This window comes from Fusarium odoratissimum, assembly GCF_000260195.1.
Source record: "Fusarium odoratissimum NRRL 54006 unplaced genomic scaffold supercont1.2, whole genome shotgun sequence".
NCBI lineage: Eukaryota > Fungi > Ascomycota > Sordariomycetes > Hypocreales > Nectriaceae > Fusarium > Fusarium odoratissimum.
The window spans coordinates 1,552,052-1,571,407 of record NW_022158688.1 but is presented as its reverse complement, the minus strand read 5'-3'; the positions used below and the strand labels follow the sequence as shown (position 1 = coordinate 1,571,407).

The window sequence follows — 19,356 nt, the reverse complement described above, 5'->3', positions numbered from 1 at the left end:
TATAGTGTCCAAGTGGTCCTGTGACGCAAAAGCCCTGTTGTCGCGGCACACTAGCCATCCCTCCGTTGGTAGTTTCTACCTCCATCTCCACACCCGTCTCGTCTCCATATTTCCTCTTGAGGGCCCTTTTAAGTTAGTACCTTGCCAACCTTGCCTTGCCTCACCTCAGAAACGCTCTAACTCAACCTACCTACCTAACATTACCTCGCCCCGTCTGACCCCATCCACATCTGTACATCTCATAATCCATCGACAGTTGCCGCTCTCGGTCGGGGTTCCGTGCCGCTCGTGTACATACTTTCGCTATCTAGACACTATTCTTTCCAGTTTGTGCATTCGTATCTTCCTCCTCTTTGACTCGAACAACCCAACTCCACCAAATCGAAGCCATTCGCGTGCGTGGCTCCATTCCATCGATCCGGAACAACAACGGCAACGGCGGCTGTGATAGTTGGGGGATGATAGAACGCATGGGCAACAATCGAGTTCGGATCCCCGAATCACGTTGATTATTTGTCCATTTATGCTTGGGGTTGCGCGGCTGGCTCATCAAACCTGACGCTACCAACGTATCAACGACAACGCGACTATAGGAACGCAAATCTTGGACACCATTTCGCCTTCGAGTATTGAGGCGCCACCGAATACTGTAGGACATCGCAGTACCATTCCCAGGAATCGCGTTTACTGCGGTTATCCATCATCATCAGATACAACACAAGTCTACACATCCCTTTATTTAGATTTTTCGGAATGGCGCCTCCGCCCACGACCCAGAAATGACCTCGCGGACCACAATGGGTGCCCATCCGCGGCCGCCTCAGCGTTCCGTGAGCTCATCGTCGTTACCCGTTCAGCGCCCCCCTCCACAGCGATCATTATCACATCAGCAGCAGTTTATGGCGGCCGCCTCGCCAGTTCGAAAAGATGCTCCATTCATCGATTTAACGGCCGACGCCGGCGATGCTACCCCTAATCGTTATCACACAACACCTAGAAGAGGCGGCTCACGTCTTCGGCTTGAGTTGTCACACAATGCTTCTTCTAGTTCTTTACCTACATCCGAATCGCCGCAGTCTCTTACACCCTCGCGAATACCCAATTCCGATCCCTTTCAAGCTATGGTCGGCAGCCCTGCCGGCAGCGCCAGCTCAACTTTGATGCCGATGCCGACACGTCGACCAGTAACCTCACAACCGAGATTCGCTCCTCGAATTACAGCGACTGCGCCTGCGCCAGCCAAGAAAGATGCCCGACCAAAACCATACACCGTCGAGATTCCCTCCGTCGCGCCACGATACTTCTCAGCCAACCGACCCGAAACCGCAGTACGAAATCCCGTCGACCCTTTCAGCAAAGGTCTCAACTCTGGATACGCCGACTTCTTTCCCTGGAATGGAGCACATCATGAAGACGAGTGGAGCAGCGAAGCGATTACCAAAGGAACATGGGATAAGGTGAACTTAAATGTTCCTGAAACTTCGTCTGCTAAGCTTGCCATCTTCCCGGCCCTGAAGCAAAAGACTGGCCTGAATGCACTGTCTACTATTTTTATGGGAGTTCTGACTCAGCGCAGACATCGAGGACAGATCAATGCACCCTCGACTTTCAAACCACCACCTCGAGTCACGCTCACGGATACGAAGAGAGAGGTCTGGCTCAAGGACCTTGCAAATCCTGCGATATCCCTTAGACGCCTCAGCCGAACAATTCCCCACGGCATTCGCGGAAGAACGTTACTCGATCAATGCTTGAACAAGAATGTTCCCGCCGAGCGAGCTGTTTGGTTAGCAAAGTGTGTCGGTGCCAATGAGATCAGGGGGTTGAAGAGGAAGGGTGTCAATGGTGCCTTTGTTATGGGTGGCGAACTGAAATGGGCTCGCGACTGGACCGTTTTTGTTGAGCAATTTGTCGATGCCGTTGTTGCTGGGTTTGGTGAAAATGACTGGAAGAATCGAGTCACATATGCGTAAGTTGACATGCTTATTGGTCCAGAAGCACAACAGCTAACTGCCATGCAGCATCCGCTTAGCAACGAACCTTTACTCAGAGCAGTTGCTAGATCGAGATCATTACCTTGACTGGGTTGTGTCTGGAATTGAGAATAGTCTTCAGTCGCGTATTCCCATGTGGCTGCTCATTGCTCAGATTTACTGGAAAGACCTTCTCAGGTCACGCAAGTATGGCCGGAGGCTTGTTTTTGCTCTACTCAGCCACTTGCATGTAGTAGGTTCACACGCAACTCTTATTTCAAACGGTTTGACTAAGCAAGACCAGATATCCAACGACCCTGACCAGGATCTTCTTGTGCAACTCTCCAGTAGACTGTCAGCTTTGCTCGGCTCATTAATTCGTTCCAACCCAGAGAGCTTCATCAACCCCGGAGCCTGGTCGACGTACAAGGATACTTTACATGCTTGTCTGCGTTCTGATGACGAGCAGGCTCGAAAGGCACTACATGCCATCAATTCACGAAACTCACGTCTGGTAGTGTCCAGTACTGCTTCCCCTCCTGCCGGGCGGAGTCAGCTAGTCAAGTTGCTTGATGCTGCCTTGAAAGAATCCAGCGATAATCATTTAGCCGCAGCATGCTGGGCAACGAGTGAGAACAAGTCTTTGATAATGAAGACAGTAGTTGAGTGGGCAACTTCGTTCCATCGTCCAGGTCTAGCCAAGGTCTATGCCGCAACCCGTTTAATTCGGCAATGGAGCCAATTTCGTGTGAACCCTACCACGCCCATTCTCGAGACACTCGACAACATCGCCGCCAATGACAAGGCACGGAAGAACCTCGTCTACCACCTTGTCACGGAACTCGTTCGAACCGGCCACTTTTCCGTCTCTCAATATATGCAGTGGACTATCGCTCGTGGTGGTTATCATTGTGCCGCGGAAATCGACCCCGTATCAGGTCCGTGTTCTAGCAGGTTGCTAGTTGAACTTCCGCTTCATGCTTTATCTGAGAAGAAGAGGGCTGAAAGAGGAAACTTGCTAAGACGAGCTGGTAACTATTCGGTCGCTGAGGAGGAACAAGACATCACCAATGCAATCAGGGTTGTGAAGCATGTTGTGGGGCTCCCTTTACTGTCAAATGATCCATTGTCAGGACGAAAGCCAATGTCACTCAAGAAGCTATTGCAACGGATGGGCGGTAGCAGTACTGCTCTAAGGAGCAGCATTGGGGCACATTTGCGTGATGAGCTAACTGGGCAGTTCATCATGAAGGGCCACTCTTTATCTCTGACTATGTTCACCGCTGTTCGAGACATTATGGAAATGGCCGAAGATTACGCCATGTTATCTGACATTCTTGGAGCTTGCGCGAAGACCGCCGATTCTGACGTTCTGGCGTCCGTTGCGGATACTGTCCATTCAAACCTGCAAATCTTCTGCGCCTTGGATAGCGCAAATGAACTGTTTAACAGCCTAATCGAGCGCCTTAGAATGATGAACGAGGAGCAAAGACTCGTTCCACGACCGCTACTTGCTGCTCTCTCCAGTCTTGCCCAACGCATGGCTGGTCATGAGGTGATTGCCAGCCAGCTTCGCCAAGAGCTCGTCCAAAATGATCGCAACAACGCTATTGATGCTTGCTCGCCGGTTTCCGACATCGTGGCAACCCCCTCTCATCAAGCTGAAAACAATGTGGCTGAAGAAGTCGAGAGAACACTTTCCAGTGGAACACGATTGGACCCTCCAACAATGAACAAGCTTTTCCGAATGATAATCCCTGCTCTTGAGCGCGGGTGGGAGAAGGAGGACGATACGCGCCGGGTGTTCGCAACTTTACTCGCGAGAATACGAGTTTTTGATGCTCACCATTTCGATAAACTCATGACCGACTGGACAAGTCATATTCGTTCGATATCGAACCGCTCCTCCCTTTCTACTTTATTCCCACTTCTCATCATTACAGGGTGTCTGACAATGCCTATCATAATGAGCACCGCAAGCCCTCCGTTCGCGAATATCCAGAATCTTGCCCCAGAATCGTCCAGAGGTCCTGCGACATACTTGCAAGAACTCTTACAACTCGTCATCATGCCGCTTCCCCAGGCAACAGGGCTTGTGGCTGAGGAAAGTTACCGTTTTCATACCGAGCAAAAGTGCGCCAAATTTGAGCAGTCCAAAGGATTGCTGAACCTTGTTCGAAACGCTTTGCTCGAGTACTCGACTGTAAGAAATCATGTCAATGGCACTGAGTTTCCTCTTGACAATCTTGAGTGCCAAGAAAGTCTGCTCGAGACCTTACGAACTCTTGTTCTGGTGGATTCCTCCGCCGTCTCAAATGCTTTAGGCATCAAATCGCTCCCTGCTGAAGCTGTCGGTCTCGTCCGCAAGGTGACCACGAAACTTCTTATTCCTGGAGACTCGGGCGAGACTCAAATTTCGTTTGATCATATCTTACAGATTGCCAACGAGTTGACGCTGCCGTTCTGCCAGCTGAAGCTTAACTTAGATCTGTCATTGCCACAGCCCAGCGTAATTGAAGGACAAGACCAGGGTTCCTCTCGCTTCGAGATCTTCGCCAGGGCGATGGATCGAGCCATTGAAGCAGGCAACATCATGTGGACCAGTTTATTACCTTGTTTGAGTGACGACATTACCCAGCATCTCAAGACACAGGCTCAAACTGGATTTCTCGACTTGATCCCTTCATCGAAGGCTCCTGAGTTTGTCGACACTGGGTCACGGCAGTCCCTCCGCATGGCCGAGAACTTACTAGAAGTAGTGGAGGCTATTATTTCGGGTCAAGCTCCCCCTAAGATGGCACAGTTATCGTTGGGCATGGTCGAGAAGTTGACAGACCTGTGGGAAATCGTCGCAGCAGGGCCTCAGGAGCGTCCCAACTGTCACGCCGCCGTATTACAGCATTGGCTGCCCGCTATGCTTCGCTTTGTTAACCTCCATAGCCTGTCGTCCGAGCCACCATCGGCCCCTCTTCCCACGGCTTCGGCGACACGGCCTCCTATCCCACCCGTGCATGATGTTCGAGCACGCATTGTCCTTGTTCTTTGCGGGCTGCTACTTGAGTTGGAAACACTGCCGCCAGCTACTGTTGGCTCCCTTGTCCAGCAGGTCTTCGACATTGCTATTCTCCTGGTAGATGCCCTACCCGAGGAATTGCGAGCCAACTGTGCCAGGGCCATCTTGTTAACTCCAGGCGGGATGCCCAACCAAGGAACATCATCTGACCCTCGACTTTACTATTTATTCAGCTCACCGCCGCCGTCTCCGTCAGACAATCTTATGCTCTCCCACCGGGAAAAGGCAGCAACGCCTCAGAGTGCTGCCGCTCGTGGCATGGGTGCGCAATACGGCATCGGGCCAGTAGTCCAGGAGCGTCTGAGTCCCTTCATTCTCCGTCGCTGGGAGGTGCTTAGCGAGCCGACTCCCAATGTTGGTGAGAACGATACGAGCTTAAGTCTAGGTCTTTTTGAAGCTATCAAGCTCCAGTGAGATCCTTCGAGACAGGCTTGTATCTCTTCCAATCACCGCAAACCAAATTATTGATGTCAAAGATTTTGACACCCTTCATGCAGCATGACGCGAACAGCGTTCAGGCTTTTTCCTACATCATCATTATCATCACCAACATTATCATGCGCCCGACTGTGTCTAAGTTTTCTTTTCCTTCTTCTCACGGCTATACCCCTGTTACGGAATTCAGGCATGTTGGCATAAGCGATAATGTGCACTGCAAAACGGATATTATTCTCAGTATTGTTTATTCTGGGCTACAGGGGGCATAGTGCATCAATGGTCTCGTCGAATATTTTATTTTGTCTTTTATGGGAAGATGAGGCATTTCTTTTTGTTTCTGCTTTTTGGGGTTTGCTTGCGTATTTTTGCATGGCGCTGATTACAAAGAGGACTGGTGAAACGGCTGATGATATGTCGAGCACAGAACACGCACGATACTTGAGCATTTATCATGTACGAAAGACATCAAGGCTGGTGTCTGATGAGAACAGAGGGCAGAAGGCTCTCTGCGTTTGTCTACATTACTCGTTGGAGTGGAATAGCATAGAACTTCAATCAAGTCACTTGATTAGCATCATATCACCCTCTCGACTAGTGGGTTACCATACTGGAAAGCGGTGATTATACTGATATATACCCTGTGATGCGTGAGTCTGGTGCCGTGGTTGCTCCCGTGGAAGTGGTTCGAGAGCTATGAACATGAGACATCATTCGTAGTTATCGCTCCTGTGTACGTTGAAAATGCTAACACTGTGCTCGTGAAGATCACCTGTATAAAGTGATTTAAAAGCCGTCCAAGCCCAGTTTCCATAACCAGTAGTGACCCGGGGGGAACAGACCATTGACACCATTATGCCAAAGTCTTGCAGCCATACCGTACCTGTATTGCATATACTATCAGTCGTTCGTGTTCAAAAGTCTCATGTGTGAAGAACGCCATGTAGTATTAACTACCCTACAACAAACCATTTAAAATTCCTTGCCTGTTTATATAACTACGAGTCTAACTTATCGCATATAACAGGCCACCCCACGTAAGGAGCAAGTAAGAGGTAAACTGAACAAGCGCAAAAGAAGCACAAGAAAAAAAGCGCTCACGTTAGCCACCCAGTGGTTTTACACTAATCTCCAAGCACAGGAAGAAATGAACATGCATTAGATACGAGACGCCATGCAACATAAAAACAGCCAACATGGATAGATATAAGCATCCCTCTCCGCCTCTTCCAACAAGCGTTACATATTAAGCCCTTAACCAACGCGAGGCGCTTACATACAAGTTTAATCCTCGTCAAAAATCTGGAGCGTGTTTTGCAGGATGGTGTCGATGGCCTTAATCTGCCAGCCCGCATCGGCAATGGCGGTGCTGGGATCAGTGCCCATGAGTGTCGGGCCAAAAATGACGGCTAGGTTGTGGCAGTTCATGCGGTTGTTGTGGCTGTTATCCATGACTCTCCAGAGGTGAAGAGTGAGAGCACGCAGTGTAGCGTAGTTGGGATCAGGAAGACTGTTGATGATCGCGTGAATCGAATCGCGACGTACCGTATCGTCTTCTTGCTCTGCGCATATCAGTCAGTATTTGCCAAGGAGAGGTAGACACACACGAAAGGAAGGGATTGGAGCGACGTACTGGCAGCCGTGATGAAGCTATCATGATACTCGAGGGTGAGTAGCGGGTCGGGGAGATCACGGAAAAACTGCTTCAACAGGCCAGTAACACTATTGACGTCATGATAAAAGTTCTCAGGATTCCTAAAGTCGAGCGCAGGGTTGGAAGACTCTGCTATGTGATTAGCTCTGGACTTTCTACGTGTAGAACATGACGTACCTGTATCGAACATATTCTTTAGTCTTTGTATGTGAGCCATGGACCCAGACTGGCGGTAAATGCCTTCCACATTAAGGCCGTACATATCCACCGCCTGGATGCATTGGTAAACAACCATTGGTACTGCCAAGCCGTCACGTTCATAAAGACGACTCAGTGGCAGGCCGAACATTGGCTTGGCAGGCCCGGAAGGTCCAGGCCCAGGAGGAGGGTGACTAGAAGCTCCGTAGGGAGGTGGTGACCGTGCAGCACCTGGAGGTCCTTGTCCCGAGTTCACCCCACTTCCTGAACGTTCATGGGGAGCTTGGCCAGGAACTGGCTGTTGAGGAGGGGAACCGCCAGGCTGGAAGGGCAGAGCACCAAGTTGCGGTGGGCCGGATGAACTGATAGACCCCCCATTACCATATCTTTGACCAGGTGCCTGTTGTTGATTGGGGCCCCGAGTTGAGAATTGTTGGCCAGGAGTGCCCTGTTGCACTGGCATGTTCCCTTGACTTACGCTCCTATTATGATGCTGCGAAAAAGGTCGAGGGTCGTCAGTCGGGGGAAATGAAGGATCACCACCAGTAATGCCAGTAATAGGGCCAAGACCAAGGGTGCTAGTCCTTGATCCAGGACCTAGAGGCTGTGGTCCAGAGAAACCACCTTGGGGCTGCGTCTGTGATACTGGTGACTGCACAACAGCTGCGGGTTGTTGGACAGGGCCTCCTGGATTATGCTGGCTGCTGGAGCCCGGAGGGTTAAGTGCCTAAAATCGTTAGTCACAATACTGATTACTTGTTAGTAGTCACTTACTGGATTGCGCTCATATTTGATTTCACCAGTGTTGGGAGGCACACTTCTGTGCTGTGCTGTGACATAGTCATTCAAGTCTTTGTCGTTGTCAATCGAAGAAGCAGCCTGTCGCAGACTGCGTTGAGCAGAGCTGCCTTGGGCCCCAGGACCCTGAATGGGACTGACACTCAGGCCATTGCTTAATAGTAGGCGCTCATTGAAGGAGGCTAAATAACAAATGAGCTGCGATTGTACGACCCAGAATACTGGGGAAAGACTTACCAAACTTCTGCATCTGCAATGAAATTCCTGCATCAATCTCCTTAATCGAGTCTTGAAGCGCTCGAATGGCTTCTGGGCGTGTCGTTGAAACAAGTTGGGCCTTCTCAGCCTGCAACGCCTGGACGTGCCCGTGGTAGGTAGAATCAGCTGCTTGAACCTTCTTCAACAGCTCACCCTCATGCTGTTGTGCTGACTTGTGTCCCTTGAGACCAAACATTTTGCCGCTCTGGCGCGACTCGCCGGTCTTGACCCGCTCATAATCCTCAGCAAGAGAGTCGTACTTGGCCTTGCTCTTACGCATAGTCTGCTCCATCTCTGCTACTTTGTTCTCAGCGGACAAGCCGTTTTGCTTCCATGACTTCCGGCTGCGCTCGGCAACACCAGCGAGCTCCATAAGCTCATCGTGCATCTGGTGTAGCTCTTTGGCAAACTCGATGCCATTCTCAGCCATACGTTCGTGGGTGCTTGCCATAGCCTCGTATGCGTTACCGAATGTGCCCTGCCGATGATCGGGCCGGCGCATGACCTCCTGGGTGGTACGTGTGAGTTTCCTGATGCCATTGGCATGGTCTTCTTCTAGACTCGATCGTTTCTTGAGGAACAATGCAAATTCCTAGAGAATCCCAAGTCAGCAAACCGGGTTACCTGAGTGTTGGGAAGCTGGTCAAAAGCCAGTCGATCTCTCACCTTTGCTGAAGCTATGCTCTGTTTGAGGCGATTCAGGAGCGTAACAATGCCAATCTATTGAATGCAGTTAGCCCATTATCCAGACATTAAGCATATTGTTCTTTGCCTGGGGTATGTCATACCTCGGAAGACAAAACGTCCGAAACTTGTTTCATCTGTTCGGAATTCACACCGGATGGACCTGATGTTTGCGTAGGCGATGTGGTGTCGGCGTCGGATTTCTGGTCTTTGTTCATGGCGTCGTCAACTGCAGCACCGCCGTGATCTGATGGGGGCCCCTGAGGACTCACGGGGATATTGCCCAAGGACATGCTGCCGGATCGGTCGCGCTCCTGTGAAGGAGAGAAGGCTTCGTTCGCCGACGGCGGGTGGTATTCGTTCATGATGCCGGTGTCAATTTGGAAAGGTGTCCCACACGAATATTTAGTTTATAATGCCGGGGACTGTCCAAGTTGTTTGTTTGAGTCAGACTTCGTTGAAGTGGACGCTCACATTCCTTGAGCTGGTCAGGTCGTGGAGTAGAGATTGGGCAGGAACTGTTCCGTCGCAGATTAAGGTAGAATCAGTGAATTGGAGCGCAATAAGCACTGTGACAATCGCGAGGAACAAGTCAAAATCGATTTGCGTCGAGGCGACAACAGTGATGGCAACGTTGGAGAAGCTATTAGCGAATGAAGCTTTGTGTGCCTGTTCTGATGGGGAGAGCTTCGCAATCCGCAGCGGGGGGGATCAGTGATTCGGTGCCAGGACTGACTGGGCCGATTTGTCGTCGAGGCAGCACGGTCTTTCGGAAATGATGAACAGCGGGGATGCACAAGGCGACGCAGGCGAATACGCGCCCGTATGAGGAGAGGTGACGAGAACTGATTGAGCCGAATTAGAGAGGCAATTATACCTCGAAGGTGCAAGATGCAAATGCAATGCAAATGGATTGGAATTGGAAATGGAGACGAGATGGAGATGAATATGGAGATCGCTTGGCCGGTGGGGAGGGAATGGAAAGGAAACACTGACTGACTGCCTGAGTAGACGGATTGGATGGAACCATAAATTGGGCTGATTGTGGCTGAGCCCACCTATTTCTTGTCCCCTCGGGTTTCAAGGCAAGAACGCCACCAACTGAGTCTCTCAGGGCAGTTCTTTACCGTTGTTAGGGGTCTTTCCACAGGACGCCGCCTCCAGGGGACGAGGGGGCGGGACCCTTTATTTGGTGGCTACGTCTCTTTTAGCTCGATAACCCCGATCTCGACTTCACCCAAAACAAAGACTTGGCATTGTTTACCTTACCTTCTTCTAAGTTATTAGCACGCACAAACATAAGCGCCTCGAATGCAAGAGCCCGGATGGATTGCCTTACCCCATGATCCTTACAAACGGTGCCTGGAAACCACTACCTATTCTTTCTTACAGGGAACCGCTACTCAGCCAAGACAAGCTCTAGGTACTATACCTATGGTAATACCTTAGATTGCAAGTGGAGGTATCCTACTTACGTACCCCCGCCCACTCTTTTCGCAACGTGTTTGGCGGCGAGTTGGACAAGTTCAAAAGCCACAGCGGCTGACGGCAGTTTTCAAAACGTTGCCTACTATATTCACCTGGTTCTCTGAGTCCTGAATATGCATCGTTGCTGACGGGTGGCTATCGTTCCACCCAGGGCTCTTTACCGATTGAAACATGCCTTCTTCGGTGGCTGCGGGCGCCAGCATTAGTTCGTCTATCAAAGAACAGCCAATCTCTTGCACAAATTGTAGCCTGCGGGAACCGCAGTGCTATTACCCTCTGCGGCCTTATGCAGCCATATCTGCAGAGGCGAGACAACGGTTGCGTTGCTTTCTCACTTACATTCATACCCCCTAACGGCAACACACCTCAACCACAAAAGCTCCAGCAGGGTTGATCTATCATATATGCTTAAAAAGGGATGTCCTAGCCTGCCAACAGAGTGAACAACTCTTTGAAACTTTGAGGTTGTCGCTCAGACATAGCTTCTCCTATTTATAACCGCTAGTGCTGAAAATCCTCCAACTAGACCTCGTGTTTCATATGAGATCCTGGCATATTCTATTCCAGCAGAGGATACGCGCACAAGACTATTGAAAGTCTACTCGAATTGCCGAGACGCCTGTTTCTAAAACAAGACAGACAATATGCAGCCACAGCCGCAAACAAACAACATCACCCGCATTGGGTGGTTTTGTCCTACAGTCTGAGTCTTTTCTGATCACCCTTGTAAAAACACCTTGCTACATGTCCACGAAGCAAGAGGATGGCTGTATTCTCCGACAAGCGAATGCACAAGCAGGCCGTGTTTGCCACTCTTTAACGATGCAACCCCAGGCCTGACAAACAGACCAAACGGATTTCACAATACAGATCAGCCCACCCCAAATATTCGTTATCGCAACACACGGATGTTGGCTGCTGGATAGAACAAGGGGCTAGGGTTCGGCGCCAACGTCAGCCCTCCAATGCTGATACCTTACTGCAAGCGTATGCCTGGTGTTACTGGTTAAATGAGTCATCAATCTTCTGCGATGCTACAACTTTTGACTTACATCCGCTGGTGCGACAGCATTCTCGATGGCGAATTTGGTGCAAGTTGCCGGAGCCAGATGCCATTTGCGAAACACATGCTATCGGCTGGGTGGTACTATGGCTTGAAGTACCATTCTGATTCATTCGGTCAATCATTCAAATCCTATCTATCAAGTCCGGGGTATATACAGTCATGCACATTCAACCAGGCCACCCGCCCCAGAACTTTCGTAATACTCAGATCCGTTCGCAAACAGCGTGCGAACGAAGCCCGGAGTCTAATAACTCTCTTATCCTTCTTCTATGATCCTCGGATATCCGCTCTATTAAGACCGATGTCTGGGTATGAGTATGGTTGCGAACAGAGCATCATCTAATAACGATCTTATCTCGCCCCCACCAATATATGAATGAAATACGCGGCCATAATGCTATGCTGATGCTATTGGGAAAAATGCCTGACACTCCCAGAAAGAGACAAACCGGCGGAGACTTGCTCTGAGTCGTCCGTACCCCATGGCCTTTACGCCTGGTATCATGCTGTATAAGATATGTGCGTGTGTTGAAACAAAAATTATAAGAGAGTAAGGCGCAAATTCGCTTTTGATCGTGAAGCACCACGGAACGAAGAATACGTTGTATCATGAAGGTAGTCGTGTGGCAGTAAATGTGACACTGCTGATAGTCATGCAAATTATCTTACTCAGAAGACAAAAGAACCTGTGATGTTTGTTCAGGCCATGTTGGTGTGGGAATTGGTGCGTACTTGACACCGTCTTGGTCTTCGAGCTCCTTGCGCAAGATCTCAATGGCAAGTTCCCACCGACGCACAAGCTTAGATTTTCGTGCAGTGAATATGTGCGCCAGTGTTTCTTCCTCCAGGACCGCCTGAGCATCTAATTCTACGAGCTCCTGTCGATTCCGCTCGAGCAAGGTTTCGTACTCAGCCTCTTGTCGGTCGATGAGTTCTTCCATGCGTTTAGCCTGACGATCCCTCATCACATTAATTTTGGCCTGATGTGACCTTTCCATGCCATCGCGAATATTGTACTGTTGCCCGAGCTCTCGAAGATCGCGTTCCGTAACCACTCGATGTGGTTGGGAGTCCGAGCCTGGGCTTGAGTTCGCACTATTGCGTCCCAATCCATCACAGTAAGCTTCCATATGCTTCAGTCGAATCCTGACACTCCGTTCACTCGCTTCCAGAGTGTTTCTCAGGTCCATCTCGGCAGCTACCTGTCGATCCTCCAATTGGCTCACAGTCCTCACGTGGTTTTCTTTCATGCTCTCCTTGAGCTCGGCATGCCGCTTCATCATCGACTTTTTCTGCTCGACAAACCGTACCCTCATGTGCTCCCTACCCTGTTCAGCGAATTCGAGGAATCGTCCAAGTTCTTGCCGATGCATCTCGGCGAGGTTGGAGAAATCGGCATTGTTTCTCGTTCGTTCTTCGGCTTCGAGGCGCTCGGCGGATGCCGCTGCAGCGGCTGCTTCCTGTGCGGCCTTCTCGTCTTCATATTCGGCTAGTTGAGCCTGTTCCTCCGTTCTCCTCCGGTCCATCTCTTCCTCCCCGTCACAATCGTTCGGGCACCCAGCATTGGCATCCCACACACCTCCACATGTGAAGCAGAACTGGGCTTTGCACCGACAAGTCATATGTGTACTTGCTTCTTCAAGTGGCACCAAGTTCTGGCATTTGTAACACCGTTTCCAGCCAGGTTTACCCCCTTCCTTGATAACCTGATCTAGTTCCCAATCTTCCGGGCAGTCCTTACCTGTCGGATGTGCGTTATGTTTGCACATGAGGCAAACTCTTGTGTTGCATTTGCGGCAAGTGACAGTGGAAGGATACTTGGGGTCCAATTTTTGATGTGGTGGAATAAATCCTCCGCATGAAGGGTTGGAACAGAATATCCTTGCCTGCCAGGGTGTGCTGTATTGTATAATGGCCTTCAAAAACTCCTGTTGGGCGTCGCGACTGAGAAGGTCCCTCATCACAAACCCCGGCAATGGCTGAGCACAGCATCTCGGCGGCATGCTCGATTCGTCGGACATGGCTGTATGGATGAGCGTTCTTAAGCAGTTATCGCAATATGTGTGGCCACATGAGATGCTGTGTAATGATTTGGAGCTCTTGAAGTCCGCACGGCAGCTCGCACAGGTCCTATGACGACAGTCAGCACACTCTGGTTTCGTGATACCATTTTAGTCGGAATCCGGGTTAGGACGCACAATATGACCTGGAGTGGCTGCGGGGATGCCTTCTTCTTCCATCGTAATCTGAAGCCCGACCTAACGCTGAAAAGGCTGCGTTTCGTCTTGCCGCTGAATATACTCTGAGCAGTGGCATCGGGCGTTTGTGAGTCCCTTGTAGTTTTTGAGTGGTTGTGGTGAGGATCGATCACTGATAGATAGCGATCATACTGGGAAAAGCTCAGATCCTTGGATTGTCGGGCACTGGAAAGCGCTAGATCAGGTGTAGATGGACCAAAGATAGATGAATGTGTGGTCAGAGCGGTGCTTGTGGACCCGGCAGAGAGCATAGAAAATGTTCGAGCATTGTAGACTGTTGAGGCTGACTCGACACTTGAGGTGATACGCTTATCAGCAACGGGCGCACTCGAGATACCGAGGGCGTTCGCCTTGGAAACGAGGTCATCCTCGATCTGGTTCTCCGTTCGACCATCCGGCAATTGGAGTACAGTGATGAAGTAGTCGAGATCGCTTAGCTCGGGAGCTGTGGCACCTGTGTTAGTGTCTGCGCCGTTGTTGACGCCAGTGCTAACGCTTGTGGTGGTCAAAGGCGTCGTTGTGGTGGAGTTGGCCATATCGACAGCGATGATCGGGCTCTGACGGAGGGCCGCGGCGATCATGGTCCGGGAACGGCGACTCTTTAGCCAGGGGAGATGATATTGTGGCGGTGAGGTTCAGTTCGAGTCGAGTCCAAGGGTATCGCTTTCTCAGTGCATCATTGGGAGAAGAGACGAGGTCCTGGAGGAAAACGTTCGATGGCCAAGTAGGAGTGAGTGAGGTGAGAAAAAAGCAACCAAGATTACCCAGTGAGGTTGTCGTGTGGTTGAACTTTTTGGAGGGCGTGGGCGTGGGGTGATGCTGGCGAAGTCTTCTGGGATTGGGTGGCTCCGTCTGGATTGACGATTCGATGATGATGGAACGCCAGGGAGATCCGGCTGCCAACTAACAAGGTTGCGTTGTGTTGGGTTTTGTTGGGTTCGGTTCTGGGGAATTGACAATATCTGACAACTCTCTTGGATCTGAGTCAAGTCTTGGAGCATGCAAATCTTGCGTGCGCATTCGACTGAATACCAGTGCCCAAGAGGGAGAATTGTTGCCGTCTGGAACGTTGAAGGTCAATTTCGATTGGAGAGATACGAGTGACGGCGATGAAGGTGAGAATGCGCCACGATGAGTCCCCACGTAAGAATACAAAGAGATGAAAAGGAAAACCGTCAAAGAAAGCACTAAAAGAAGAGGACGATTAATTATGGGAATAATGAATCCGTACTCGAATATAAAAGTGCAAGATGCTGGTGGGCGCAAAGGTGAGCCGGAGACAATCACGAACAAGGCCAGGATAGGTGGCCAAGGACAAGATGGGATCGAAAATGGAGTCGTCGGGAGAGTGCAGGTTTTGACAGGCAAGCTTCAAACGAAAAGGACAAGGTCGAGAGACATCCAAAGAGACCGAGAGAAGAAGAAAGAGGCCGGGATATGATCCTTAATAATACTTTAATAAAGTCACAGGTGGGAGCGGGAGGGGACTTCGAGGTCGGGGGAAACCTCCACTTTGGAGGGATATCTGTTCCGAAAAGAGATATCAAAGGTTCAGGCCAAACCGCAATGCGTAAGGTAGAGCAGATCAGAGACAAGAACAGAGTGGGCATCCAATATACAAGGCCGAGCAGGCAAGCCAAGGTAAGGCAAAGCAAAGAAAAACAAGCAGGGTTAGTTGATGATGAGTGCTGCTAATGAGGAAATAAGACATCAAAAGCCGCGAATAAACTAATTCTCATGCGTCAAGGGACCTATCAGCATGGATAACAATGTACGGACCAACTTGCCTACCTACTTTACCTATATGGATTACACTGTTTACCTCAGCCTCTCTTAAACTGATATAAAATGCAGTAATCCTGCCCTTCTATCGTACTTCGGATATGATACTAAGCCGGCTGTTATCTACACCGTTGACTCGGCTTATACCCTCCATTCTTCGTGATCGGGAGCAGTTGAGGTAATACAAAATGTCCACCAACAGTCGATAATCAGCATCCGTCACACTCACAGCCAAGCTGACCCAAGCAAAGAAGCAAATATCCAGCCACATCAGTCAAATCAGCTCACGATCACAGGGCGGGTCCCTCTAATGCCAGGGTTCGGGCTGACAAGGGCGGCAAGACAAAATACAATACAGGGGGTTCGAGGGGAGGGACCAGGGTCCTGGACTCTCCTTGCCTGCCATTCGCATCATCACATCATCAATGATCCATTCGAAGTCGAGTCTTTCTTGCGAGGACTCTGACACACGGTGGAGTCAAGCTTCAGGGAGATTCCTACATGCATTTTGATGACTGGAGAAAAAGGGGGTCCCGAGAAGAATGTGTATAAGTGGGAATGGAGACACAGAGCAGGCCTGAGAAATGGAGAATAGAGCGGTAAACAATGTAGGGAGGACAGTGAATCACCCCTGGCAGTATTGGAAAGGTGATGATTCAATTACACGACACGTACAGCTTGTAGGGAAGCACCTTGGGTAGATGATGGTCAATGGAAAGCCGAAGGGATGGGACAATTGCAGCTGATTCGAATTCATAGGTCGACCCAGGCATTCATCTGCACGTTGCAAATTATAGCCGTTCCTTTCTGTTCCTGTTCTCCCGGCAGTCAGGCGACCTCAGACGCCACAGGCTGAACAGGGGGGCTGCCGAATGAGATGATTGGGGGCACTCGGCCGGGACGGCTCCATCGCCAAGAAGCCCACTACGTATTTTCTCTGTTTAGTTTATTGAGGCGCCTTTCCTACATATTCCCCTCCTGTTGGTGTTTATTAGTTGATATGCATAATGTTTCTTTGGCTGGAGTCCATTCTTTTTCTTCTTCTCCCTCTTCTGGCTCGAGGACCGGCAATCTGCGATACTAGAGTGTTCTTCTTAAACAACAGACCACAATTGCACCTGCCGAACAAGAGTCAGTAAATACTTTACCTACAGTAGCATTCGTATCTCCAAACTCTTCCAGTTCCAAGCTAGGAATGCCTTGATCGGCTCGCCTATCATGACGTAGAGACTTCCAACGCCAATTGCTTAATTGTACATCTAAACTGCTCTTGTCGATCGTTTTATCTTTGGCACAAGTCATTTGATACCACGGCGTTCAGCTATTCCACATTCAAAGACACCGTTGGATTGCCGATATGTAGATCCCTACTACAATGAACTCTTTTCGCGGACTCCAATCGAGTCGCTTATTCAGACAAGCTGTGAGTTGCGACATGCCAAAGCAGGCAAGCACTTGGCATCCTGACTCGATATTTCCCTCACGATGACCTCTGACACGACACTATGGCTATCCTTTCGCCATTATTGAGCTAGGAAGCCTCCGGTGTACATAACGTACGACGCGAAGTTTGACCCACCTTAACCATTAAATCACTCCGCAGTTTACTCCCCGAAACGCGGGATAGTCGAATATTAGCTGTGGTATCTGCGAGCGAATTATCAATTTCAATGCCAAGCTCAGACGAGTTGCTTCACGGCAACCGCCGCAATTCAATGTGGCTTGTAAATGCTTTTTCCAACCGTCCATCTGTCTGGTCTGGGCGACCTCGGTTCCGTACTACCACGACGCTTCGGGTGATGTCAAAAAGTCATCCAATCTTCTGTTTATGAGCCGTAGAGGAGGCAGCGGTGAACATCATGCAGGTGTAGATGCAGCCGCAATATGACGAATCTTGGGATTTTCGATCAATGGTTGAAGTTGTGTCAGATGAGAATGTGAAATGTTTGTGACAAACGTAGGTCTTGACATCCCTTGACGGCAGATCACCCGCATGTCTCGGGGCGATAACCTCAAAGAGTAGATAGCCTTTACGCAAGGGTTCAGTCTTGCTGTTTCAGCAAACTTTTGGATGAGATCGGGGCCGTTTTCAGCTCTTGTTGTCCGGTGAGGGCGTGCCACAGTTTGTTGTTGTTCAGCTGTCGTGTCGTATAAGTGAGGTCTGAGACTGGGACAGTAAGGGAGGTGGCAGATGGGTAAACCGACACTAGAATGCGTATGGGTGTCTGGAACTCGCATCAGGGGCTGTCAGTGTTGTCTTCGAGCAATCCTCGTGCTCAGTAGAGGATAATGTAACTTGTGCCAATACTCTTCAACTCAAAGTTCAGACGCCTGTATCGCAAATTCTCTCTCAGCCATTCTGCCCGGACTAGTGATGGCTGCAGATGACGTGCATAATAGGCATGCGAGAGGACTAATTAGCACAGGTGCTCTTTTGTCAACCATTCAACGGGACCCTGTATCAAACATCGGAAACTCTTCACCTCGACCCATACGTATAGACTCTGCAAGCATCCCATTTGAGTTTCGTTTCAACAAAGCTTCAGCCTTCAAACCTTCCGCCCGGCCGAGGCATCGGCCGATCAATTACTGTAATGGTTAGCTTATCTAGCCCCCAGTAGCTGCGACCACTCTACCAACCGCCGACACCATTTGAAGGTAAACACTCCAAGTCAATTGGCGGGAGCTACGCTCTTGAGTCCCCCCCCAGAACAAGCTCACGGGAACTAAAAACTGCTATCGTTAGTCAATGGCTTACAAGTTTGAACTTTGTGCCATGGTCGAGCTGTTCGAGTCATAAACTTAGCGGGAGAGGTTGAGCCTAAAACACGCTCGCTTTCCAATCACGTTGCCAGGACTACAAGTGAGGATGAGACGAGACCAAGGAGAGAAGCCGAAGTAACCATCCAGAAATTGGGTCTGGTTCAGCTGAACTCTCTAGTGTCAACATGTAGTATTTTGTAACGTTCGGCGGATCCGATTTATTGCCAAGCTTCATACAAAACCAACGAATAGGCATGTGTAGGTTCAAGACAAGAAATGCCACCTTCGTTCTAATTACGCAGGCCTCAGAACCTTTCGCGGCCACTCAGCATCGCGTTTGAAACGAAGCGCTATGAGTTCGCCGTCTTTTGACTGTATGGAAATCTAGACTCGTTGTTCTGTTATTATATCCCTACAGGTCGCTTGTCCTTGCAAAAGCGGGCTGCATGAGTGATCGACGTCGGATCGACGATTCCCGAAGCCCATCGCCGACGCTGACTTCTTATTAACCCCCTTAGTATAGCGCATAAGACACTCGGGTGCTCAGCAATACATATTTGCTCAAAAGAGAACACGGTATTCTGATTGTTTCTAATCTCAAAACTCCATGCATCTGCATTTCCGTGTCTAAGGCTCGATGCCGACATTATGATCAACGCCAGTTCCAAGCAGCTGGTACATGAGGACGTGCACTATTATGGATCGATGTCTTGACTCATCACCAACGGATGTTGGAAGTCTGTTATCTATTCGTGTCAGCCGGTCACTAGCACATGGGTCTCAGCAATGCACCATTGAGGCAGACAGGGCAGATCAGAAATCATAAGCTAGAGAGGGATCTCGATGTTTGCCAGCATGACCGGTGTCGGCTTTAGTAGTTTACTACTCTAATGTGGTTTCATATATGCAACTCCACGCAATAGCTT

At 49.9% G+C, this 19,356-nt stretch overlaps 3 protein-coding genes across 5 annotated transcripts; 1 reads left to right on the top strand and 2 right to left on the bottom strand.

Moving 5' to 3' along the window:
* Window positions 1-164: 164 nt before the first annotated feature.
* On the top strand, window positions 165-6,095 carry FOIG_02162 (uncharacterized protein). Its single transcript, XM_031199336.1, has 3 exons — window positions 165-1,969; window positions 2,022-2,226; window positions 2,278-6,095. Exons 1-3 carry the CDS (start codon window positions 780-782, stop codon window positions 5,458-5,460), a joined length of 4,578 nt encoding a protein of 1,525 aa, XP_031071373.1. The 5' UTR covers window positions 165-779; the 3' UTR covers window positions 5,461-6,095.
* Window positions 6,096-6,361: 266 nt separating this feature from the next.
* Window positions 6,362-10,220, bottom strand: FOIG_02161 (uncharacterized protein). 2 transcript variants are annotated; one of them, XM_031199334.1, is made up of 7 exons: window positions 9,178-10,220; window positions 9,056-9,109; window positions 8,369-8,981; window positions 8,108-8,313; window positions 7,313-8,060; window positions 7,115-7,264; window positions 6,362-7,043 (listed from the first exon to the last, which is right to left on the bottom strand). In XM_031199334.1, exons 1-7 carry the CDS (start codon window positions 9,436-9,438, stop codon window positions 6,766-6,768), a joined length of 2,310 nt encoding a protein of 769 aa, XP_031071371.1. In that variant the 5' UTR covers window positions 9,439-10,220; the 3' UTR covers window positions 6,362-6,765. The 2 variants fall into 2 exon arrangements, with proteins under 2 accessions (XP_031071371.1, XP_031071372.1); XM_031199335.1 differs by having other exon boundaries at window positions 6,362-7,264.
* A 1,194-nt stretch (window positions 10,221-11,414) lies between these two features.
* On the bottom strand, window positions 11,415-16,437 carry FOIG_02160 (uncharacterized protein). Of its 2 annotated transcripts, XM_031199333.1 has the most exons (3): window positions 15,117-15,951; window positions 13,826-14,946; window positions 11,650-13,757 (listed from the first exon to the last, which is right to left on the bottom strand). In XM_031199333.1, exons 2-3 carry the CDS (start codon window positions 14,464-14,466, stop codon window positions 12,293-12,295), a joined length of 2,106 nt encoding a protein of 701 aa, XP_031071370.1. In that variant the 5' UTR covers window positions 14,467-14,946; window positions 15,117-15,951; the 3' UTR covers window positions 11,650-12,292. The 2 variants fall into 2 exon arrangements, with proteins under 2 accessions (XP_031071369.1, XP_031071370.1); XM_031199332.1 differs by having other exon boundaries at window positions 11,415-13,757; window positions 13,826-16,437.
* Between the last annotated feature and the right edge of the window lie 2,919 nt (window positions 16,438-19,356).